Below are 26,525 nucleotides of genomic sequence, written 5' to 3' on the forward strand. Positions count from 1 at the left end.
GATTATGAAGACGCCAAACATCCTGAAGATGGGTAAGAGAGCACATATTAGTCATTTGTTTGTGGGCTTTAGGGGGACGAAAGTTAAAGGCAGAATGCCTATCCAGGATGAGGTCCATTGGCAAGTTAAAATCACCACCTACAATAAGATTGCCAGAGTGAGGGGTATCTTCGAGCTTTTTGGCGATCGCAATCCAAAAGGACGGGTCATCCTTGTTGGGGGCATAAATATTCATGACAAATAAGACAGCATTACCATTGGACACCTTAGATAGTAACCAACGTCCCTCTGTATCCTGTTCAGAGGAAACGATAGATAACCCAGAGTGTTTAGAAACTAAGGTAATTACCCCATTCCTTTTACCACAAGCATCCGAACAAGCAACATCAGAGACCCACTCTTTCTTCAGAAACAACGCCTCCTTGGCAGAGAGCTTTGTTTCCTGAAAAAGGACGAGATCCGAAGAAAGAGATTTACAATAGTCCAAAATCTTTGACCTTTTGACTGGATGATTTAACCCTTTAACATTAAGGGAGAGTATATTCAGTCCAGACATAGAACCATTATCAGGAAAAAAAGATATTCCCTATGTGACAAATGGAGCGCAACAACCAAGAGAGCTAAGCAGCAGACATCAACAGCCAACACAAAACAGGGTGAGACCAAAGAGGAAATCCGAAAAGAAAAAAGGAAAGAGGAGGAAAAAGAAAGCAAAAGAAAACAGAAAAAGAGAGAGAGAAGGGCCAATCCGGCAGGTCTGAAAAAGACCAAATTCATACAAGGGGGGACATGGGAAAAAGAGCGAGGGGCCAACAGGAGAAATAACAACAACAGCATAAAAAGCCCCAGCACAGTGCATAGTTGATTATACATTTTAAAAGAAAAACTATCTAAAAACTAAGAGCTGGAATCAATTATAACTTAGAAAATAAGCGAAATGAGAGACTATAAAGGCAACATGTTTGACCAAATTAATATATATATAACAATTAAAATGAATCATAGAGAGCGGTAAAAGCAGCAGAGAGAGAAAAAAAGGAAGCACGTTCAGGCAATAAGAGCTGATGGAAAGTGAACTAAAAGATAACATTACTATTAGGTAGAACCAGCCCAAAACGGACTCCATCAAGAGAAAGAGGACCATAATGCAGAGAAAAGAAGAAATACAATCTAAAGCATACTATATGATACAATATGAAACAATAGGTGAAACATACTAAAAACGGTATATAACATCCTGTCAATATAGAAGTCCGTGAATCCCTATGGCAGCTAAATAAGAGAACTAATACTACATATAAATATGTAAAATCTATATACAAATTTATAGACAACTGGCCATGAGTAAATAAAGCCATATACACCAAAACTGGCAAAATAAGTATACTTGCCTAAGTAGGTGGACATGTAGGCAAGAGAGGCATAGATCTATCAATTTACAAAGCATCTATAAAAAACTAGCCTACTCAAAAAAGACAATTAATAACACAATGTACTAAAATCACTCAATGAAAAAATCAATAAAGAAGGTATAACTAACAACTATATGAATGACCCATATTAACTCTAAATATATTCATAAATAAATACCTAGTAAACAGATATAATTAAAACACCTAGACAAACCATACAGCAACACGTTAATAACGCAAATAAAAAGACAAAGACCAACTCCAAAAAATACGAGATAACAGAAAACAACCATGAAGCAAAAAGACCGACCACAAAAGGATAGGATAACCAAAATTCACCACAAAAGTCGACGCACATACCAAAGACAAACAACGGGAAAGGAAAAGGACCAAGACCTAATACGTCGAGAAACAAACTGGGGAGGCAAGGATTAACAGGACGACACGCGACCAGGAGTGAAGGCAAGCCAACATGAGATGCTACGACAAAAAAATTAAGGGGTTTATACAATAAAACTAACAACACTAAAGACCAAAACACCATAACGATAATAGGGGAGCACCAAGAGGCGACAGAAATACGTCAAAACCAATGGACAAAAAGACCACCGCGCAGATCTAAAAGCAGCTAGACTAATAGATCTGACAAAGACAAAAAAACAATGGATTATGTATAGCCGCATCAGGTGCCAGAAGAACCAGGAACATGTGAAGCCCCCGTTTGAAGCTCCATCTGCAACTCCATTTGATTATCCAAAAACGAGGCCAAATCCGCAGGTTCGTCGAAAATTCTGACACGACCTTTGAAAGTAATGCGGAATTTTGAGGGACCAGCAAAGGAGAAGGGGATATTCATCTCAGACAAACGCTTCCGAAGATTAAGGAAGCCCTTCCTCCTTATCACCGTGTCCCTGGCGAAGTCTTGAGAAATTGAGATACGATGACCATTCCAAGAGACAGCTCTAACCTTCCGCATATGAGCCAAAATCTGCTCTGTATGTTGATGACGCAGCGGTTTAAAAATTATCGCTCTTGGTTGCGTAGCAGACTTGGGGCGAAAGGAGGGGACACGGTGTGCCCGTTCCAGTTCAAAATCTTTATGAAAAGAAATTTGTAGTGTAGATGGAATCCATTGATAAAGAAACTCAATCATGGAAGATGCCTCTTTCTCAACATCCTCTGGAAGACCAAAAATTCGCAGATTAGATCTACGATTACGATCCTCTTGTTCAGTGAGGTCTTTCCTCAATGCTGCCATGGAACGCTCTATCTGCGTGAGAGATCTAGAGTGCTTTTGCATGGTATCCTCTACGCCACTAATCCGTGCTTCTGTACCTGAAACACGAAGGGAAAGGGCCTTGAAATCATTCCTGATAGCTGACACCTCCACCTGCAGTAAATCTGTATTAGTCTTAGTAGACTGCGCAATTTCATAGACCTCATTAAGGCGCGTCAGGATGGACTCAAGAGTCGAATTAGTGTCTTTAGAAGCAGGCTCAGGTGTTGGGGAAACCTGTTTGGACCTCTTAAGAGATGCTTTAGATTCCTTAACGTCCTTAGCATTCGGTGAAGGGGCCATGTTCTCAGCCATAGGGCAAGCCACCTCAATAGGAACAAAATACCCCTCCTCAGCTATAGTGATAGCAAAAAATGCCAGGGGCTGCAAAACATTCAATGTGCAAGATGAAAAATGGACAGGAAGAGATAATGTACTTGCATCAAAAAACGCCGAACAGAGAATATGGCAGGCGAACCCAGTCAGAAAAACCACCTCACAAAAAATATCATGTGCTGCAGGCAAAAGTAGGCCCTCACCTACTACAAAAATAGCCAAAATCAAGCCCAGAGCAAAAAAGCCTCACATAAGGAAGTGGCAGTGCGTCTGACGAATAATATGGTAGCAAGAACCTCAACAAGTTCACACCAGGGGCAGCACCGCAATAGGCGGCAGGAAAAAACAAAATAAACTCAATAAAGGTGAAAAAAAAACGTCACCAGCTCCTGTATGCCTCCACTCCTGACAGGATAATCCAGTAGCGTCGTCGTGTAGAAGCGCAAGTAGAACTCCCTCACAGAAGAAACAAAATGGCGGCCGCTCGTGAAAACATGAAGCGCAACCTTAGAATGCCAAAAAGTGAACTCTGGCCACTTTCCACCTCTAGAAAACTCCCTCGTAGGATACACGGCAGTTTCCCATGTAATATTCCATCTTCGGCGCTGAGCGGGGCATTCCTCAGCGTCGGCAAAGTCTCCGTCAGCCCTCGCTCTTCACGGAGCTCAAGCGCGAACCGCCATCTCGCCGCGGCGCGCAAGCCATGCCCCCCTCTGCATCTAACAGTATTAAAGCCATAGGGTCTCCCGTCACCTTGGTGGAATCAAATAGGGAGATTATCCGACGGATATGTTCTATCGTTCCCCTGCCCGGGACAAATCCATGTTGATAGGGAGAGATTAGTTTCTTAATAACTGAGGCTAGCCTATTGGCTAGAATTTTAGCATAAATCTATCTTTGTATTGCTGTTGACCAGTGCAATTGGTCGGTATGACCCCAATTCATTTATAGGTTTGCCTTTTTTTGGAAATACTACAATATTAGCTGATTTCCAAGATTCAGGGGCCACCTCGCCTGATTGTGTTCTACCGAATATCTCTAACCTAATTTCCGTTACCTGTGCCCTGAATTTTTTGTAAAATTCCCCTGGTATCAGATCCGTTCCAACAGCTTTACTGATTGGGAAAGAATCAATCGCCTTTTTTATCTCCTCGATTTTTATCGGTGTTTCTAAAATTTCTTTCTCCTCTGGGGAAAGCTGTTTGAGAATTTGCCCACTTAGATATTCCTCGATCTCTCGATCCCCTATCTGGATGTCCCCTGTACATAATCTCTGGTAAAAATTTGGGAATGCAAAGAGAATAGCTTCTGGCTCAGTAACCATGCTGGCACTAGGATCTCTGATTTCAACGATCCGGGTTTGTACCAGTTTTGCTCTAGTGCGGACTGCAAGCATGTGACCCACCTTTTCATTGCTCTCATATACCCTGCTACGCCAAGCCATATACCTGTCGGCCAATTTCTTGATTGATATCTCTGTAATTGCTGACCTGGCGAGTATGATCTTTGATTGGGCTATCTTGGGATCTCCCCCATCAGAAAAAACGTCTATCAAATCCGCTTCAGCCCTTCCCATGTCATCATACAATGTTTTTAACAAATTCTTTTCTTTCCTTTCCTAACCATACTTAGATGTTTTCCCTCTGACACCAGTCTTTAAAGTATCCCAAATTACATGTATACGAGTACTTCCTAAATTTTCTTCAATAAACCTGGGGATCCATCTCTCCATCTGCTGTTCATAGCCTTCCTCACGAAGTAAAGCCCTATTAAATGTCCATCGTGCCGGTAGGGATTTCATCTGAATATTTATTTCTAATACCAAAGCGTTATGGTCAGACATGACTCTGGGGTAGTTGATTATTTTACATCCTTGTAACAGTTCCTGTAAAACAAAAAAATAGTCCACCCTAGCATGTATTTGATGTTGAGCAGAGAAATACGTAAAACCCGGATCATTAGCCTCTTGTTTTGCCCAGACATCCGATAGCCCATGCAAGAATCTTAGCTGTAACAGAGATTTATAAACTTTAGGTTTACGACCTTGATGCACTGCCCCCAATTGATTGGAGGACTGACAACACATATTGTTGTTGAAAGCCCCACAAAAAATAAGTGGGATAGGCCAACCAACTAGTTCAACATTTAACCACTCGTACAATGCTGGATCATCAAGTACCGATCCATAGACCGAGCATAGTGTGAATACATTATTATCTAAACACCACTACGTAATTACCCACCTTCCCATTTTATCAGCAGAAGATCGTGGGAATCTAGCTAAACCTTTCCGTGCCATTACTGCCACCCCTCTTGTCTTTGTATCCTGCATAGTGCTGGAGATCAGTTGGGGACCTGCCAACTCCAAAACCCCCCTCCTGCAAGCTTCAATGTGCGTTTCCTGAAGGCAGCCAATGTCTGCCTTCAGGAATTGGATGTCCAAGCTGACTCTCCGTCTCTTTTGGGGATTATTCAGTCCACAAATGTTAATTGAAGCTATTATAAGCTTCCCCATTAGTGATTAAATAGAATTCATACACTGTGTGGCAAAGCAACATGTGAGATAACCATCCCAAGTTATGTGTGCCTATCAGAATAAAAATAAGGACCCTTCCAGAGTACATCAGACATCCTACTTTCATTTGACGCAATTTACTGTCCTGTGTTATCAACCCCGGCCTCAAGTTGGACAATGAACTCCTCTAACACAGTAGTGTGTTTGGAGATTTCTGAGCATGCTTTATTAACTTTACGTATAGCTCCCTGAAGTTTCTTTGTTGCCATATGGGCACTCTTGTGTTTGTGGCGAGCTTCAGTCTGTATTTGTTGAAGTGTTGAATAGATAAGTTCCATAGATGGAGGGGACTCCCAGTTGATTTTGGACTCTGTGGGTAGTTTAGGGAAGTCAAGTTGAATTCCATTCTCTTCATCAGTTTCCATCCCAAAATAGGTGGTAGAGTAATCCTACTTTAGTTGACTTATCTGGCTGATATCTGAGTTTAGGCCCTTATCTTTGTCTATGCCTCTAGTGCTTCTCCATTTGGTGCGGACAGGTATTCGCCTTTGAGTATCAAGTGTCAGGGGAGCACTGCCACTATCCTCTCCTGTGAGCTCAGCATCTGTACCTTCGTTCTCGCTGTTGTTGGTGAGTTCAGACTCATCTGTCAGGGATTTTTTTTTATCGCCCTCTGGAGTCCATATCCTCTTGCATTCATCCGGGTGAAAACCCCGATATTTGAATCCTGAGGATTCCGAGTTTTATGCGCTGTTTGCATAGGGGTATCTCCTTGCACTCCATTTCTTTCATCCCTACTCGTCTCCATGCCTGGTTTTGTAGTCTCGATATTCATGTCAGACAGATTTACAACTTATACGTCTGAGTTTACATGTAATACTGTCTCTGGGGGGAGCTGTCCTGTATTAGAAGGTTTGCCCACTGTAAATTCTTCCACAGTCTCTAGATAATTAGAAAAATTAACAGTTTTTATATTAGGTTGGTTGGTTTTACCTTTGCTCATAGGCTTTTTTCAGGGTGTCTGAGGACCCACGCCCGCAAACATCCCAGGCACCGTTTGCTGTTTTGGCCTGGTTGCCGTATCAATGAGACGTTGCTCCCCAGTAGGCGTCCTGTCGTCAAGCCCCTCCTCGTCCAAGCCGGCAGAGAGAGTAGGGTTCAGGCTCTTCCCATCGGCAATTACACGCTGAGTCAACGGCATTCCCTTAGTTCCTCCAGCTGCTCCGCCTTCCTTAAGCGGAGGTTTCACCTTTGGGGGCATATCGCTGAGCCTTGGAGCGGTACAGAGCAAGAATATCGATGTATAAATATCGACTTACAGAAATATCGAGGTAAACATATCATGAGTAAGAAATATCGATGTAAAAAATATCGTGGTAGAGAATATCGATTGTTAGGTAATTAATATCGATTGCAAAAATATTGAATTGTTAAATATCATTAACAAAAATATAGTTGTTATAAATATCGATTCATTATTAATGTTATGTATTTTAGTATTTTGTATGAGAGTTATTAGTATTTTTATTATATGCGTTGAAATTTTAGTAGTTAATATTTCTTTTTAACTTTAATTTTGCGTTTTTAGTTCCGTAGTGGGTTGTGGGTTTATGGGAGAATAGGGTGGGAAGAAATTTAATTATATAGATTTTAATTATTATTTCTAGTATTTAATAATTATTTTTAAATTGAATTTTGCGTTTTTAGTTCCGTAGAGTGTTGTGGGTTTATAGGGGAATAGGGTGGGAAGTAATTTAATTATATGAAATGTATTTAATAATTTATATTTATTGTATAATTGTGATGTTAGAGAGTTATAAATGTGTAAATTAATTTATTAATAATTCTTTGATATTTAGGTGCCGATTCCGATCCTGTAAAACCCGGGTACGATTGGTCATACGGAGCGTTTTCTGTGTACGACTCGTACCCGGGAATTCCACCGTACAAACCAGCAAGTACGATTCGTACAGAAATACCATTTCCGTACGAATCGTAAAAAACACCGTACGGCTAAAAAATACATACAATTTTGATCCTGGACAGCGTGTACGCGATGTCCGCACGAAGTCAGGCAGCGTTTTACGGACCAGCAAGTATGATTCGTACCTACAGCACTCCGCGCGGCTATATTTTTACGGGAGCCAAAAAGTGCCGAAAAAGCTAAGTACGCTGCGATGCACGAGGAAAAGAGGGCCTGCTACGCAACGTACACGCCATCAGCCACATCGTACGTGTCATCATGTACGGTGCGTACCCCAACATAGCATATGTACGGACCATACCCCCCACCCCTCCCCCGTTTGTACGGACCGTACCCCCCACCCGCGTATGTCCGCACTGTACCCCCCACCCCCCGTTTGTACGGACTGTACCCCCCACCCGCGTATGTCCGCACCGTACCCCAGGCATACCCCCCACCCGCGTATGTCCGCACCGTACCCCAGGCGTACCCCAATCCTCACGTATGTACGGTCCGTACATATGCAAGGATTGGGGTACGCCTGGGGTATCGTGTGGACATACGTGGGTGGGGGGTACGCCTGGGGTACGGTGCGGACTTATGGGGGGTGGAGGGTACGGTCTGTACATACAGGGGGTGGGGGGTACGGTCCATACATACGGGGGGTGGGGGTACGGTCCGTACATACGGGGGTGGGGGGTACGGTGCGGACATACGCGGAAGGGGTGGGAGGCTGGGGGGGCCGTACGACTCGTACTCCGGGCACAAGTGTACTCGGGGTAGGGGTCGTACAAAGTTCGCTCCGTACGGGTCCTTTTCCATGCGCTTGTGTTTTCGGACGGGCGGTACGGATCGTACTTGCGAGCTCGGACTTGAGTTTTACGATTTGTAAGTAAAACTGTCTGGGGACGTCTCGTAGACTTTTCCCGAGGCGATTCGTATGTATTTTTCACGTACGAATTGTACTTCGCCGTTTGTACGGGACTTGTATACGAGTCGTACGGTAATTTTTTTTAACGGATCGGAATCGGCACCTAAATGTAATTTATTTTGTTAAAAATAATATAATGTAATATATTTAATTTAATTTATGTATCTTTTTTAAGTCGATATTTTTTACATCTATATTTTTTACTTCGATATTTTTGTATCGATATTATTGTACTTATCTGTTTAACTATAGGAGTCGATATTTTTGTATTCAATATTTTTACCACAATATTTTTGTAAACTATATTTTTTACATCAATATTTAATCAGGGAACCCTTGGAGCAACCAAGTTGACCCGTATTGATGCCAGATATTGCAGAGTCCTCCAGGTCCAACGGTATACTGTTAACTTTATTCCGGTGATAGCGAGGAGAAGTACCTTCGCCGCTCGGACCGATAGAGCCCCAGCCCCCTGTTCCGGCCTCATCCGATGATGTGTCTTCTCCCAGGATGTTTCGGCGGTAAGTTTGTACTTTTTGCGCCTTTTACGGGTTTAATTCATTTTGGTGTCCCTGTGGCAGGGAAAGCGGCTTCTACAGCGCTCACACAGCTGCCATCTTACCCCAGCGAGGCTTTTTACAATCTTTCAATTGCCATAGCCACTGAATGTGATCATGGGCAAATGTAAAATGGTCACAGGGAAGGATACTGCTTCTAATATTGGCATGACCCTGGACTCTTCTGGTTCGGACTGTCAGTGTAGTATCAAAGGAAACCGAATTAGCAGAAAGACAGCTGTCCCTTGAGCTGGAGGCAAATCCAAGCTTTGTTACCTCAGGGCTGAGTTCTTCACAATCGGACTCTACTGAGGCAGTCCCTGGAAATAGCCCAAATATATCACTCCTTGAGGACATTGACACTGCGATAGTGGTGTTGATGGAAGGAGGATCTGTATCTGGTTTCCCGATAGTCACATCTGACCCAGGCCTCAATAGCAGCTTGTGTGAGCCCTTGGCAAAAAAAGAAAATGAAAATGAAATCAGCCCCTGTCTTAGTCAATTACAAAAAACTAGGCCCCAAAGCCACTTGACAGAATTTGGAAACCTCTACCCAGTCAGTCTCTGCACCTGTTTTGAACAAATACCCATGTTTAGGGGAATTTACCCTGGAAGGAATTGTGGACAAAGTTAAGACCATTCTTGCTTCTGCTATTTTGGAAAGGTTAAGTGCGTTGGAAGGGGTAATCAAGGAACTCGTTTCTAAGCATAAGCTTATACCAGCTTTCCTAGTTCCCACCCAATAACTAACTTCAGTGGCTTGAACATCACTAGGGGAACTGGTAAGCAAACCTAGAGTTAAACTAGGTTAACGGGCTCCACATCTGCTCCGGCAAAGAATCATTTTCCTGCTACTATAAAGAGACATGTGCCAGCCCCCAGTAGTTCCCAAATGCATGCTTGACCTAGCCTCGAAAGGCCTTTCGACCCTCTAGCCATCACTGGCCATACCCCCCAGCTCAGTCTTCCACATGTGTACCAGTCCTTACACTTGCCCCCTGACTGTTGCCCTTACCTGGCAGTACTGGTAGGGGTACCTCCAGTTCCTTCTCATATTGATGAGAGTTACATGGCTCTAAAAAACAAAGGGGCCGATTCCGATCCGGGTCGGAAAGCACTTCGACCGAGCCGGATCCGGAGTGTTTTCCGACCGATCCGTAGTCCTGCAGTCCGACCGAGCGAGTACGATGCGGTTGTATGCTGCCGGACTCGGTTCGGTCGGACTCCCATAGAAGTCAATGGGAGCCGACCGTACGACGCGTACATGGGCTCCCATTGACTGAATGGGTACGTTGTGTACAAGTGCGCCCCCTACAGTGGGTACGCGTCAGTGCCATCCGCACCGTACATGCCTGTGTTGGGGAGACCCATGGGTCACCCCCTGTGTCCGAGTCGTAGGGCTGCAGGTGACAGGGGGTCCGACGCGGACCCCCAAAGGCAACCACCCGGACAATTTGTGAGCCAGACACTCCGGCTCACACACGCGTGCATCGTACTTGCTCGATCGTGAATCGCATCCATTGCACACCACGGTTAGCTTACGGCTGAGACGTATGGAGCGGTTCGGACCCGGAAACGACTCGGTCGGTGAATTTCATGTAGCTCGCATCTTACTTTCTCGCTTGTACTGCTGTACGAGTCGGCCGGAAAACTCGCGTACGGCTCGTAGTTTTTCCGGCCAGATCGCGTTCGGTGCCCTTCCGACCCGGATCGGAATCAGCCCCAAAGTGTGTCACTGGCTCGTCAGGAATTCTTCCTTTGCTATCGGGGAGTATGATGATATCCTCATGGTGAGGAGAATTGGCTGGATCGGGTCCTCCCCAAAAGTCTTCGAAGGGGACTGCATTGTTGTGAGCGGCAGGTCTCTGGAGCTGTCGCACCGACTCATAAAATCTGACAATAAGAGCGGGGCTAAGGGAGTCCCTGATTTGTTGTCTGTTGTTCCATTGGGATTATTTCTATCGCTCATTCACTCCCAATGGGCAGGGAGAAAGGGCCGGCCTTTTGTCTTGCCCGTGCAGATTTACGGGGGGGTTCCTGGGATCCTGACTTACTTGACCTGCATGTTGTTTACCTAAGTGGGCACTGTTCTCACAAAGGAGGGCTTGTTGGATCTGTGCTTAATATTTCCTTTACCCCCTAAAGAGCTCACTGTCACCTGATTGTAGTAGGGGTGGTTCATGCCCCGGTAGATATCTGGTCCCATAATCAGGTCATGGTGCCCTCAACCTCTAGGGAGACAGTCTTATTTAATTTGTGGCCCACTCATATAGTAGGTTGCAGGTTTAACTTCTCTAATATGATGAATACTAATAGTGTTGGCAGGATATAGTCATTACAGGAGGGCTTGTAGGGCCCTGGTAATGCAGAAGAGGCATTGGCACTTCCAGCACAGAGGAACCCACGTTGAACCAGAAGGAACATACGTCAACCAAGGATAGCTCACCTGTACAGTGTACGAAGGGTTTCCGGCTCCTCTCTTAGAATGTGGGAAGGCTTCAGTCCAAACTATATCATAAGGATGGACGGACTTTTAGTCCTTGTATCAACTGCAGTTGGGAATGTACATGTCAAGGAATTGTTTTCCAACCCCTTTTATCAACTATTGAAGTTATCTTACCCTAAAGAGTTTAACATCATTTTAGTACATTTTTATTATAACTTTTAGGTGACTCAACCAGTGGGAATCATCGATGACTTGGAGCTCATTCTTTCTGATTCTGATTTAATGGATAAAGAGCCCAACAGTGTTTCTCTTTTATGGGTGGGTGATTTTAAAATAACCAAATGTCATTTTAGTGGGAATCATGTTTGTGGAATCACTAATGGGCAGGTTGACCCTGTTGGCCATTTTTCACATTCTGCATATGCAAAAGAGTAATACTAATCAGTAACATGTCCTTTATGATGGACTTAAGGGCTGATAATTCTGTGAAAACTTTTGTATGGTGGGGCAAAGGCAGTATTATTGATCACATTTTAGTGTCAGATGACCTGGTCCCGTTGTTGAAAATTCACGATGTCCGTCCCTCCCCTTGTAGTGATCACTATCCTATTATCATTACTCTTGTCTTTGCACATCTAGTCCCTTCTACTTCCAAAAAGAATACGTTTCTAACGTATACCTCCAACAAAGGGCTTTGCATAAAATGGCAAAATGTTGATCCTAATAAAATTGTCTTAGATATGGTTAGCAACAATCATGCAGCGATTTTACGTTGTCTCAGAGAAAGTTGTGACCCAATTAGTATACGTGACAACTTTACTAAGATCTGCAAACCAATCTCTGATTTGTTACTGATCGATAATCCTTGGACAGCTCGTTCTGCTCGTGCATGGTTAATTTAGAATGCAAAAACACTTATAAAGTTTCCAAAAATGTAGGGCCCCATTAGTATTGTCCGCCCGCCATACCCTCGGGAAACGGGACCGCCCGCTGAGGGTCCTGCACTCCCGATTAGTATACGCCCGCCACACTGGCGGGCGCATGGCGCATCTGCAACATTGCAGCGGGAAGTGCAGAGAGCACCGCCCTCCGCAATGCCACAAAGGCAGGTAGTGGGTTTCAATGCAGAGCGTGACAGGCACCACGCGGTGCCTGCCACGTTGTTCATTGAAAGGCAGGGGCGTACCATAGGTACCCCCCATGTGCACCCTCCAGAATCCCTGGGGGCCCGCTACGGCCCCTCAATGGCAAAAACTGCCTGCTTGCCACGGAAAGGCAACACCCCGCCTGCATAGTAATATGGATGGCGGTGTCTACCAGACACCGCCTCCATATAAACTGCTTTTCTGCCTGGTAGGCAATCGGGCGGATTGCCTACCGGCGGAAAACCGGCAGTCGGTCTTCACGTTCGCCGGGTTCCCCCCCCCCCCCGCCATGGTAATGTGTCGGAGGGAAATATGCAGCGGACGGAGGTTTTTGGCGGGCGGATCGCCACCGCCCGTTATCCTAATGGACCTCGTAGTTAGCATAATCCCACGAGACCCAGTGGTGGTGAGTGTAGCTAGAAGAAATTACAAAGCAGCTATTGAAAAAAGAAAGGCGGTAATAGGAGCTAATACTTGGGATTGTTCTCCTTCCCTGAAAGAAATTGTGAACAGGCTCTTTTTCACAAAAAAAACTCCTTCAGGGATAGACTGTCACATGATGGATCATGAATGGGTTTCCCATTTCACAAAAGTATTTAACTTAGAGATTTTTGAAATAATGCCAACATTGCTAGCTGACTCCACTGCCGCGCCTATGACCCTAGTAGCATTCAGCAAAACTATTTCAGTGGGGAAAGTGCAAACAGCTATTTTGTGTTCCGCAATAGGAAAGGCATCAGACCCAGATGGGGTTCCAGGGGAGATCTTCAAACATAACCTAGAATTCTGGGTCCCTATGATTACAAATGTCTTTATGGCCTTAATAACTGGGGGGCCAATGGAGTCTTGGAGACAGTCAGTTACAGTCCCCATATACAAGAAAGGAGACAAAAGTGCCCCCTCAAATTACAGGCATATCTCGTTGCTCGATTAGTCTGTAAGAATATTTAGTAGGGTGATTCTGGGCAAATTGGAAGTCTGGGCAGAAGAAAAAATCTTTTTTCAAGGAAGTGTAATATGGGTTACGGCCAGGCTTGGGCACTACTGAGCATCTGTTAAACCTAAATATGTCAAGGCCATTAGAAGTGCCATACATATGGCCTTCATGGACCTCTCCTGTGCCTTTGACCTTGTGGACAAAGGCAAACTCTGGGACATTATGGGCCATGCAGGTGTCAACCATCCTTTACTGAATGTTTTAAAAGGTCTCCATCAAGACACCAACATGGGAGTGTGTTACTCCCAGCTTGGCGACGAGACGCCCCATATTAAAGTCACCTGTGGCGTGAGACAGGACTATATTCTGGTCCCCTTTCTATTTTTATTTTATAATAACGCTCTTGATTCTTATCTGTACTGGTACTCCTGATGTCCCCAAAACTGGCTCTCGTTCAGTCCCCGTAATGCTGTATGCGGAGTCCACGGTGCTCCTAGCTCAAACTGCAAATGGATTGCAAACACTTCTATTGTTTTATGCATTAGCTGAATCTCAAGGTCAATATTAATAAATCTTACATTTTAAGTTGTGGTCCATAGAATACCCTCTCAAAAAAGATTTCATCGCAGAAACACCCATAATAAAAACAATGAACTTTAGTTATTTGGGTATCCTATATAACGCTAATTTGAGCTGGGATCAATAAATCACCCAGAAGTTCCAGTCGATGGGGGCGGTGTGTGAAACACTGTTCAGGTTCACGAAAAACTTGGGATATAAGCCCCCTAAAGAATTGACTATGCTATATAAGAGCAAATGCCTCTCTGTGGGCACATACGCAGCTGGTGTGTGGCGGCACACATCAGTAAAGCCCATTCAGGTAATAGAGAACAGGTTTTTAAATAGGCTTTTAGTTCTTTCCAGATCCACATCGAGTTTTATATCCCATCAAGGATTGGGGTTAGGCTTTAAAGAAGACTTGGCACCCCTCTTGTCATGGGTAACAATCTGGTCCACACAGGAGCGGAGTTTCACATGTAGCCTTGTGCAGGAAGGTTTGAAACAAAGTAACATGATAGGTATTCCTTGGATTAACCATGTTAAATTTACTCTCCGAGACCTAGGATTAAGCAGTCTCTATGAGACTACAGATACGATTAGCCCACTTGCCAAGGTTCTAGTAAAGGAAGCCCACAAAGAAAAGCTGAGATTTATAAAAGCTCTTGATATGTTCACAGTGCAATTGTAGATATCACTCTCAACTTGTAATGGTATGACCCCTGTTTCACGTGCATAAAGGCACCGGAACACAGGTTTTATTTAACACGGTTTAGAGCCAACATGATCCATATTTTAGGGGCTTTTCCTGTAACTGGGTCCTGGTTTGTACTATTGTCATGTTGCCCTTGTCATGGAGTTCCTAACCAGTCAATTAAGCATTTTGTGCTATTTTTTACTTTGTACTCTGCTTTCAGAACTCGGGGCCCAATTTTAAGTGGAAAATGTCTTAAGACAAACCAAGTGGGTCCATTAGGTTTATAATGCCTTGAGCCTCAAACAATTTGTTACGCGCTTTTGAATTTTATCATTCAGGCACTGAATTTAAAGGAAAACATATGCCACATGATTTATATAGGGTGCTTGCTATGTCAGTGATGTATATGCTACTAACTAAACTTTTATGATACTGACCTGCTGAGATTTTTATATCTGTTTTTAAATATGTACTTTTATGATCATATACTTGACCAAATAAAGATTAAAAAATTGATTGATACTAATGAATTGTCAATGATCATATCAACCACAACCCTGAATGTTATAACAGGCTACATCCCCTTAGCTGTGTATACAGCTGCAAGTGTCCTGCTTATACGTCACCCTCACCATTGGAAATAGCTGGGTTGCGCTGTGTTCTGCTGCGTTGGATTAAGGGGAGCTGCAAAGCCTTTTGGTGTATTTAAGAGTGCTTCATTTTTGCCGGTGGTTTCCGGTGCTCGGCACCAGCACTTTATTTTCATCACCTGCTCTAGCTACAGTCTGCCACAAGGTAGCGCTGTCTGGCTAATTTAGGGGTGCAAGCTGCAGTGTCCTCCTGACGCAGGTACCCTTGCACCATAGTGCAACAATTGTTTATGTGCAGGAAGGTGCTTCTTCTGCAGCACACATAGTAGTAACAAATCACCATGAGGGATTGTTTATGTGCCGAAAGGAACACTCTGCGGCACATAAATCAGTAAGGGACACCTTCCAGCACATAAACAATCATTCGCAGCAACACAGTCACCCTTGCACTGCCTGCATTGGCACCAGGCAGCTAATAATTGTCCCCCTTGTCATCCTCCCTGTGCTTAAGCCATTCAAGTGGGCTCAGTTGCACTCAGGTTCTACATGATATATTTTCATGAGTGGAGCTCCATTTCATCAGATTGCCCATCCCTAACCCTGCTTTCATTATTTACTCACTCACTGGAGCATGGGAGCTGGGAGCTGTTGTGTCTGAAGAAGTTGTTTATTTGGATGCATGAGGTACTGACCAGACGTCCAGCCACATTTAGCTCATACTCCTGTTTTGGTCGCTATGACGTAATCCAATTTTGGACCCAGAGTTCGATGGTCCTCAGTAGCCTGAGCTCAGACAGGAAATGCTGACGCATGTTCATGTATGTCCCTTAAGATGGCATTTGGGAGAGAAGAATGAGTGTGTATCACATGTAATACAGATGAATCTGATGAAGATAATAAGTTTCCTTACCCTATGCGTTCAGTGTCACTACCAGGCTTGTCCAGACCAGTGGGAGGTGCTTCGGATCACTATATAAACCAACCTCCTTTTGGTGAAAAGTATAAGAAGGCAGCCACTTAAAACAGGGGAACATCAGTTAAGCATGAGCTCACAGCAAACTCAATACTATTACACCTGTCGGCGTTACTATATGGGCAGTGGCCTCTCTTGGGTTGCTTCCCACCCTAGCTCTCCACCTGGGCAAACACCTGGCAGTTCCTGGAGCACAGGAGATGGAGACTTATGTGGCACAGTCTCTCTGACAGCCTCACCTTGACATCCATAATGTCCTCAGGCTCATGAAACTCAACTCAGGACCAAACTTAAAACGCACATTCCTTGATCCAGCACTGGCTTTCCCCGCATTCCCTCCGGCTGTCATATTTTGCTGATAAGGTTCTACAGAATATAATTAAGGCTCCCAGTTTTCTGTTTTTACTGATTTTTACAGATAAATACAGACAGAAACCAATGTGTTTCCTTTCTGCATTTATTTTGAAGAAATGGAAAAATACAGAAAGTGGGCTTCTTTTGAGAGACTTTTCATACTGTCTTTCATCAATTCCAGGCTTACGGCTGATCAGATAGTTGGCATGAGGAGTTAAAAAAACAGGATGAGGTTTCCTTAAATAACAACATATGTCAACATCTATTTATTGCATAATGTTAATATTTACCTGTGGGTGTACTGTTATGATATATTTGGGTGCCCAATTTGCTAAAACATGACAGGCATCAAAGTATGAGTGCAATTTTATTAGTTAAATAAATGTGCAAATATACCAATATACAACTTCATTTATTCACGGAACACAAAAGAAATATGGATAACTACTGATAAGATGGCAAAAAAATTATGATGTATAAATACAGACGGATATGTTCAAAAAATAAAAACCATAAAACCGGGAGCCCTAAATATAATGTGATGCTCCCAACATGTTATCCTATGTGGACACAACATGGAGCTGTCACAAGGAGGGAACCTATAACCGTGATCCAACCAATTGTCCTGCATGACCTGTGTGCTCGTGAGCACCTACGCTTAGCAATATGCACTATACAAATAAACATCAATACAGCTTTCAAGGCATCCTTAATGTGCAGCCAACGTGGCATTCACCGTGTACTTTTATTATTATGTCCTCACCATGGACCAAATATTTTCATGCATTACCAACCAAAGAGACATAATTTTGGAACTGTTTCTGTTAACGTACAATAAAGTTTTTTGTGCACACAAACAACATGTGACAATTACAAAATCTCTTGCAATCTCTGTCTTTCACGTCCTTTGCCTCTCCTGGTTTCTGTGTTCAGTCGCCCTCCCCTACAGCCTGTCAGCTGTTTATGGAAGTTCATTCTCACACATCTGCTCCCATCACCAATTTGCAGCTAAACATGGCGGTCTTGGTCAAGTGGTGCTGTTAGAATCAGCAATGGCTGAATTCAGAAAAGTTGTGTAATAATCAAACCTTCAGATCCTTTTACTGCACTGTGCTGCACTGCAAATTAAAGGTGACAACCTCAAAGTGTTGAGGTGGTCCATCTCCCTACAACCTATGGGCTTTACAGTGACACACAGACCTGGGACTGACCATGCTTATGCAGATGGCCTTTCCAGGTATTTCCACTGAGAATATGAAGACTCTCTTGGGAAATGTTAGTCGCATTCTCTTTCATTGGGTGGGGGGGTGTAGGAAAGTGTCCCTATTTGACATGGTCACCCCACGTTTTGCCTGGTGTGCCATGCCCACAGACACTGCATGCAGCCTGGGTAAGTTATCCCTAGAGCAAGTCTCACAGCCCTAAGGCAGGGTGCACCATACTGCATGTGTGGACATATCTGCACAAGGAGATGTTCCCCTGTGCTGGTCAGTACAATTGAAGCCAGTACAAGTGACCAGGGAATCCATTTTAAATACACGTGCTGGACACTGGCGAAAACGAGTTCTGCAGCTACATGCTGGCTTCACTGAAACCCAAGATGTTTGGTATCAAACATCTCATATTAATAAACTCACACTGATTCCACTGATGGACTTATTAATACATTCACCTTAGAGGTGCCCCTGAAAACCTACTAACTACTATTGTGCTGACTGACTGGTCCTAGCCAGCCTGTCACCACAGATGAGTTTCTGACCACCAGGGGTGAGGGCCTTTGTTCTGAGGAGGTCAGGAACAAAGCCTTGTCTGGCAGAGGGTGTTTACACCCCCCTCCCAAAGGATGACCTGCAAATTAGCATTCCAAGGAAGGTAGCTTCAAAGAGCCCACCACCTTTGGTATGCGAATCTGGCTTCCCTCACAGGAGAGGATGCCGACCCCCCCCCCCACCAAGCCCAGGGACCATTCGGCATCTGGACAGGTGTGAAAATTAGTAGTCAGAGTTTGCCCTCAGACTAGTTCCATCTCTAAGATGGACTACCTAATCTGATGTGAACACAACATTTCAGAGTCTTCCATCTCTGTGATGGCATAATCAGGAACTGTGGTGCAGGGTTATGCCCAATTCCGACAGGAAGGAGTCATATAGGGAGCATAGTAACCCCAGAGGTAAGTAGCCCATCGGCTACTATTCCACTTTCTCATAACACCCCTGAATCTAGTATTTAGGGGAGCTCCTTGCTTCAGGAAATCAGATCCTTCCAACCCAAAAGAAGGACAGAAGAGCCACGAAAAACAAGAACTGTGGAAGAACCAACTGACTTAGCACCAACACTGCCAGTCTGTTCCCTGCTTCTGACAGTTGCACCAAACCCGACTCACCCTGCAAGCTGCTGTGCCTCCAAAAGCCTAGGAGGACTGTCAGCACTTCCGCCTAGACTCAAGGGCTCCAGTGGAGCAGCAGAGATGTCTCCCTGCAAGTACCAAAGAAAGAACTGCATGGACAGTGTAAACCCGACACCGATCAGCAACACTGCACTCGTCACTCTAAGCTGAGTTGAAGTGGGCCAACAGAGCCAGCATGGTCCTCCAGCCCTTTAGAGAGGAAACCCACCTTAGGATTGCCAGGAGGGGACTACTCCATGCTGCGTGCAGCTCCCGTTCGTTAGTGTCTCCAGTGACCAAACCCTAATGCCTCAAGACACCTCTGCACCTATCACCCCTGGCCCAAGCAGAAGTGGACCGAAGGTGTCCCCACATTCCCGAGCATCGTGAAGCCTGAGCTCCCCCTGTTAGTTCAGAGTGACTGGCCTCCCAGTCCAAACGTACAGCCTCTTTCTGACTGGACCGATCCCCATTGACTAACTTGGGCACCCAACGTAGGATTGCACCACTGCAACCTGCCGCACAAGTGCCGCTGGAGGTGACCTGCTGGTGCTCAACCATTCTGCCCCCTAAGAGAGCACCTTGGCTTTGCTATAGCAAGCCCCTGTCCACTTATATGGGAATACCTGTACCCTTTGCTCAGTATATCTCTTTTTGGTATACTATATAGAGAGCCAGCTTTCTACAGGGTCCCTTAGGGTGGCATAACACATGCTGCAGCCCTTAGGGACCCTCTTTGGTACCCATTCCCTAGGTACTAGGGGTACCACTGATTAGGGGCTTACAGGGGTGCCAAAGTATGTGCCAATTGTGTTACAAGTAGACCATTTTACATCGTTTTAGGGAAAGAGCACTGGCACTGGGGCCTGGTTAGCAGGGACTCAGTGCACAGCACTCTCCTACAGCAATGACATTCAGCTGTTTAATAATAAAGGATAGTATTGCATTGACTAGGGCGTGCAATTCCGAAACCCCAGCCAAACGTGTTCTCTGCACAGATATCCTTTTAAGAGAGGCTAACTTCAGACCCTCAGTGCAGCAAATTGGAAGTAACAAACTCAGTATGAGTCTTAGGGACCACAGCACACATATAAGATCAAGTTTAGCGTCTTCATGGCATCTATGTAACGGTAGACCCGAATCCTTTCCAGGCCCGCAACCTACAGGGTCCATTGACCCGACTGAAAAATGATGCTCCACGCTGGCCATCTCTCCTCCCTCTCCCTTCTGGGAAGGGCGGCATTTTTTTAAATGATGGCACTTCCGCGTTTCCTCTATGTGTTGCAAAATACACCATTTCCGATCCCAGACACATACTTCAACTCAATAGATAGTGTGGTCTGAACCCTCCTATGGGATGGGGGCTCCCCACGAATTGCACTTAACAAATTGACCCGCAGCTGGTATGACGGAGGAATCGCGCTGCCCCACATCCAAACCTATTATAGAGTGGCTCAGTTAGTAGTTGTAAATCAATGGGTTCACCAGCCACCATCCGCACCAGCATATCGAATGGATCGACTGTTCCTCCAGCCCAGGTGATACCTCCGAGCGCTCTATACTAGCCCCCGACACCTCCCATTGAAGGGACCGATGGCACAATCTGTTTGTTTATGGCACTCAACCTTGTCCAAGCTAGGTAGGAAAAACAAAATGACCAAGGCAACACCCTTATGAGAATCCCAACAACTGGGTGCAATGGGAATTAGACAAGGATTTGACAAATGGGATTTGATTGGAATCTCCAGATTGGGTGACATTCACACCAGGACTGACATTATACCATTTGCAGATCTACAAAGAACTCATGAACTGGCCCCAACTTAATTTTTCCGATATTTGCAGATCCGCCATGCCATACATGCAGCTGTGCCCCAGAGGACGAATCTACCTGAATCATCACCTTAGAATGCAGACTCCTAGAAGAACACTTAACCCACAGGGCAATTTCACTCACAAATCAGAAGCTGATTAATAACTCCCCCGACATTAAAGACCCATCATACAAGAAAAAAATCATAGGTGGCACATCCTTCTCCGTTCAAGCAGCCAAACTATGGAACTCTTTACCCCGGAACATAAGATACATGGATAACTACCTTACCTTCAGAAGACTACTCAAGAGTTGGCTCTTCCCCACATAACAGCCATACTCACACATAAATATACACCATATGCCTATATATGTAGTTATTTGGATGATAAATATGTACCTAGGTATGTATATTCCTTTGTATAAATGTGTATAATAATAATATTTATAAATATATAGATATTTGTTAGTTCTGCTTAACAAAGGTACATATTACTTTTGGTTATATTATTCAATGTTAAACATGAATAAAGGTAGGTCACTGCATAAATAAGTAATTTTTTATCATAGCTGTCCCTCTACAATTGCTTCACTATTGAATACATTTTTTTTATAAAAACAAATAAATTAGCTTAATGTATAGCAACACTTGAAAGTCAACTTAAATCTAGATAAAGTACGTTACTTATACATATATACCTTCCATGTATTTATGTATCTTTATATTTATTACTATACTCCTAATTCAGCATCTGCAATGTATAGATTTCACCCTATACCTTGCTCAACATATCCACTACCTGCACTCAGACTCAACCCAAAACTCAATCTACTACTCTCTCCAATGCACTACCCTATTCCTCACCCTATACATCTATCAATATATCATCTACCTCCACTCTGACTCATCCCAAACCCCATTCTACTTCTACGATCCCCAAAATAACCCTTTGTAGACTCTCCCCTCCACTATCCCTCCTTGCATCATCGCAAACCTCTTTACTATTACGATCTCCCAAACAAGCCTTTTGAAACCCTTCCCTCTGAATCTTACACCCTCCCCTCTACTCATCCCAAACCACTTCCTGCTGCTATGATCTCCAAAGAAACCCTTTCTAGACCCTTCCCCCTTCTATCCCTCACCTCTAATCCTGTTTGCGTTCCGGAGTAGCGTGTTACTCGCCGAAAGGTGCTCTGACACCTCATCAGGGGTACCAAACGCTGTATGCATGCAAACCCTTCCCTCTCCTGTCCCTCCACTATTCTTTTTCAATCTAAATAACAGACTCACATGTCCACAGCTCAAATTAATTTCATATTTCCCTATACTAATTTACCACTAAACCTCTTTGGGCTCTGGAGTAGTGTGCTACTCGCCGAAAAGTACTACAACACCTTATCAGGGGTAGTAAGCACTATAAGAATGCAATTACAAATACAAATACAATTACACAACTTTACTTTCCTAATAGCCACATTTACAAAGTAATAATTATTTCCAGCTTTGTAACTCAGTCAGTATTCAAAATACGACCGATCAGAGCATATTTTGAAAACCAGGCAGACATTTTATGAGTTATCCAATATTTTCTAAAATATCATTGTTGAATCGCTTTCTCTTTCAGTTCGTCTTTTATTTCCTGATTTCCTACCTTTCTACCCTTGTTACTTTGCTCCTTCCTCCGCCTTATCCCTTCTGGTACCCTTCCTTCGTCTCCCCTATTCCCTGAATTCTTTATTTACTCCTCTCTAGGTTGTTCTATTTTCAGATTACTTAAAGAGATTTCTTTCCCCGTTCTGATCATCGTGTTTTTACTATTTCTTTCCTTCTTACTGTCTTTATCCTTCCTTTATTCTTTCTACCTGCTTTCATATATGTCTTGCTCTCTCTTTTTTTCTCACAGTGCTTTTATCCTATCCATGTTTTCTGGTGACATTTTCGCGCCCGTTTCTCCGTTGCTCTGTTTCTACACCTGCCATTCATTGAAACTTTTCCTGGAACTTTCATCTCTCCTTCGGTCACACTCTTTGCTTTCCTATCACCCTTTGCTCTTTCTATCTACTCTCCTGCCTCTCCTCCCCAATGACACCAGCCCCACAATAATTGAGCAGAGCGTTACATTACTTTGTTTTGGGGGGCTTCTCCATGGCTGCTGATGCGTCCCTCGTGCCCGGACGTCGTCTCGCCTCAGGCTGCTAGAAACATGTCCTTCCCTCTGCGCCTCCGATCGCCGTATGTGCTTATGATTAACCAGCAAGATAGTCTAGAGAGCAGCGCAGGGTGTGGTTGTTTGAACACGACATTACATTCACAGGCCACCTTCCTCTCAGTGCCACGGATTCTGCCAGAGAATGTGCATAGCTGTGGTGTGCCCGGCTCATTAGCTTAATAGCTTAATATGCGCACTTAGGAGGACTTCATGTTCACGTGTCCACTTGTGGCTGGTGCTGTACAGTGCATAGGGATGGCCTCACCATTGTTATTCAATGGGAAAGGTTTACATTGCATACCGTTGGCATGCTATATATCTCATTCCTGTTATATTATGCTATGCCATAAAGCTGTCATGTTTTGTAACATATTATGCTGCTCTAACATTTTATATTGTTGGCATGTTCTATTGTGTGATAGTATGATGTTACGTCACGCTCTTCTGTATTATGCTATGTTATGCTCTTTTACTTTCTGCTCTCTTTTGTTATATTATGTGATGTTGCTCTATTCTGTGTTGTACTATATTACGTTGTTTCGCCATAGGACCTTATGCGGTGATAAGTTACGTTACATCACGCTGTGTCATGACTTATTGCAGTTGATGCTGCTGATGAAGGTAGAATAGTGAGTGAGAGTGTTTCAAGGGGGAGTATCTCAGGTGGAGACAGCATGAGTGGAGAGACAGGCCCCTGGCCTACTCTGGAGGATCTGGATTTATGTGTGTTTGCAGCGGTGGTGGTGCGTCCATTAGGGCGCTTGGGCGTTGCCCCACTATTAATGCCACGGCCCACATGGCCACATTCATCATCAGAGTGGCATCGGGCGATTCGGGCGCAGGCTGCAGCAAACAAAACTTACGAGGCAGTCAGGACGCTATGAAGGGGTAGGGGCAGCAGCCGGGTTCGTTTGACTGACAAGTAAGTAAGTTTGACAATGACAACATGCATTGCAAGCAAGCAAGGGTGGTCTAGCGCAGCAGAGTGCGCATATTCGGTTTGGGGCTCGTAATTTTTCAGCCCAGCATGAACATGCGCACTGGCCTGCACAATAGGAGAGCGAGGGTTGCTCCATACCGCAGCCCCTGGTCTCCCAATGGGCAGGGAGTTTCCCCTGCTCAAGTCAATCCTGGCGCTGCTGGAGCAGTGTCTGGATTGGCTGAGAGGCACGCGTTTGCAGGCCTGCCGCGGGTGGGTGGCACTGGCACTGTAAGTTGACCAATCACTGTGGTTTATGCAGACAGTTATTGGCCCGATTTCGTCAGATTTCTCTAACTACAGTGATGATGAGGACGGACGGACCGTGACGTCGCAGTCGGCGCCACACACGCGCACCTTGTGTTCAGTGCGAATCCTGCCGCTTCTCTCATGAGAGCAGCTGCAGGATTGGATAGGTTTGCGTTAGTGTCAGCAGACGGCAGCTTGAGCCTCGGAGATAGAGCATGGCTCTGAGAAAGACGATCAGTAACAAAGTCTGTAAGGTGCAAGGAAGGTAAACACTACTACTGCATCGACCCACTGTCTCTGAGCCTCTGTGGACTTCTCGATCGGGTAAGATTGCAGACATTACAGAATCATTTGTACTCACCTTTGCATATATATTATTGTCTTGAAATGAACGATAACATAATGGTTGCATCCGTATTCTTTCCGCTGCTCAACACCCGCCTGTTTGTGCAGTGTGCCCTTTGGCCAGCTATGTTTAAATAAAGTTTTGCTTGATATGGCTTTGTGCGTTTACACTGGTTTTTTTCTTTCAAGCAGGATCCTTCCTTCTTCTTTTTCCTGCTCTTTGCGTTGGGGTTGCGTTCCCGCACTTTCTGGGCTGGTCCTCTCTGAGGCCCCGAGTTTGATGTTCTTATTCTCTGGAGTTGGCTTCGGATTTATTAACTCTGCTTGGTTCTGTGTCTTAATGGTGAACATTTCCACTGGGGGGAGGGGCAGGGGCAGCAGGATTATACCATACATCTTTAAATTAACAATATTAACTATTCTGCAGACCCCGGGGCCAGACTGACCTGCAGTGAAAGTACCAATATTACAAGGTTCCCAGGTCCATGCATGACTATTTAGGCCAGTCTGGACTTTTTTCTTATAATCTGGGACTCATAGTCATATACTTGCATAGAACTAAGACTACAAGCCCCAGAATTCTGAGAAAGAAACAAGCGTGGCCTAACTAGTCACGCTTTGACCTGGGAAACTTGGCAGCTATGCTCACCCAGATGAAAAGTACTTAAGTACAATTATAGCAAAGAGGCCAAGTAAGTTTAGAATGTTCTCTCAGAGTTGTGCATTGCTATCTAAAGGCGATCATTTCACAAAGTGCACAATTGAATGTGCACGGAGGCAGATGGTGTCTACCAGACTCAGAAGGACATAGATGGGGTAGGAGAGTCAGAGAAAAGTGTTCAGCAGATTCTGGTAAAAGGAAACCAGGGTGAGGATTATTGGAACTATAGGAAAGTTGGAATTACTGACCAGAGAGGGGGGAAGATGAGGGAAAACTGCAGAGAAGAGAGGCCAGATAAAGAAGCAGTGTTGGCGAGAAGAGAGGGCCAGTATCGAAAAAAATAAGTGAAGTTACTGTGTTGTCGTTGCCAATGTGTATGCGTGCTGTGTTGAGTGGTCTGTGTTAGTACGTGTGTGTTCTGTTTTGAGTGTGTGAGTGTGTGTTGTGTTTTCCCTGCCAGCTTGTCTGTTTTGTTCGGCCGTGTCGGTTTCTGCATGAGAAAATCTCGTGCACCAAGTAAATTAGGCTACGAATGGTCAATTCAGCGGCACTCTTTGTCTTTGAAAGTGGTGATGTGGTAGATAGAAACACCACCTTGACAGATAGGCGTCATTTGCCCTGTGGCCTATTTTCTCCAGCTGCTGACAGTCTTAGCTTCTCATTATGTAGTGGCTGAGCACGTATAAAACCCATGCAGCATACATGTATGATGCACCTGGGCATTTTTTACGTCCACCACTTTGAAAAGTCACTATCTGCCACTGTGTGTTTCGGAGGATAGTTCCGGTTTAGGGCTACAATGACTGAGAATCTCTTGTGTCTGGATTTCACATGGCTGTTCTTGTGTATGTCATCAATGCCTAGATTCTGACCTCCTGGAGGGAGGCAGGGGAGGGAAGGGAATGGGGGGGAGAGAATGTGTGTGTGTGTGTAATGATGCAACTTACAGCCAAAGACTTCTTGTGTCTCTGCATAGTGTATTAATGGAAACAGACTCTCAACCCAAAACAGAAAGATCACTAAGCAACTTTACGGGGAAACACCTATGTACAGTTTTTTGGAACACTGACTGAGGTGGAGCAGCTGAGGAGACATGGGCCGTATCACATGAAGTGAGCACTGCAAGTATTAATTTAAGACAAAGTCCCTGACTGGTTTGGTGACCTGGCTGGAGCAGCACTATTTTCCACCG

General features: G+C 44.5%; 1 protein-coding gene across 1 annotated transcript in view; it reads right to left on the reverse strand.

Annotated features, from left to right (window-relative positions):
• The window catches only part of FER1L6 (fer-1 like family member 6), a 974,281-nt gene extending 951,153 nt beyond the window's left edge, over nucleotides 1–23,128 (reverse strand). Inside the window, exon 1 of the mRNA XM_085604988.1 lies at nucleotides 23,015–23,128. Coding sequence (XP_085461114.1) covers nucleotides 23,015–23,037 — 23 coding nt within the window. The 5' untranslated portion in view covers nucleotides 23,038–23,128. The remainder of the gene's footprint in view (nucleotides 1–23,014) is intronic.
• Between the last annotated feature and the right edge of the window lie 3,397 nt (nucleotides 23,129–26,525).

This window comes from Triturus cristatus, chromosome 5_1 (genome assembly GCF_964204655.1).
Source record: "Triturus cristatus chromosome 5_1, aTriCri1.1, whole genome shotgun sequence".
NCBI lineage: Eukaryota > Metazoa > Chordata > Amphibia > Caudata > Salamandridae > Triturus > Triturus cristatus.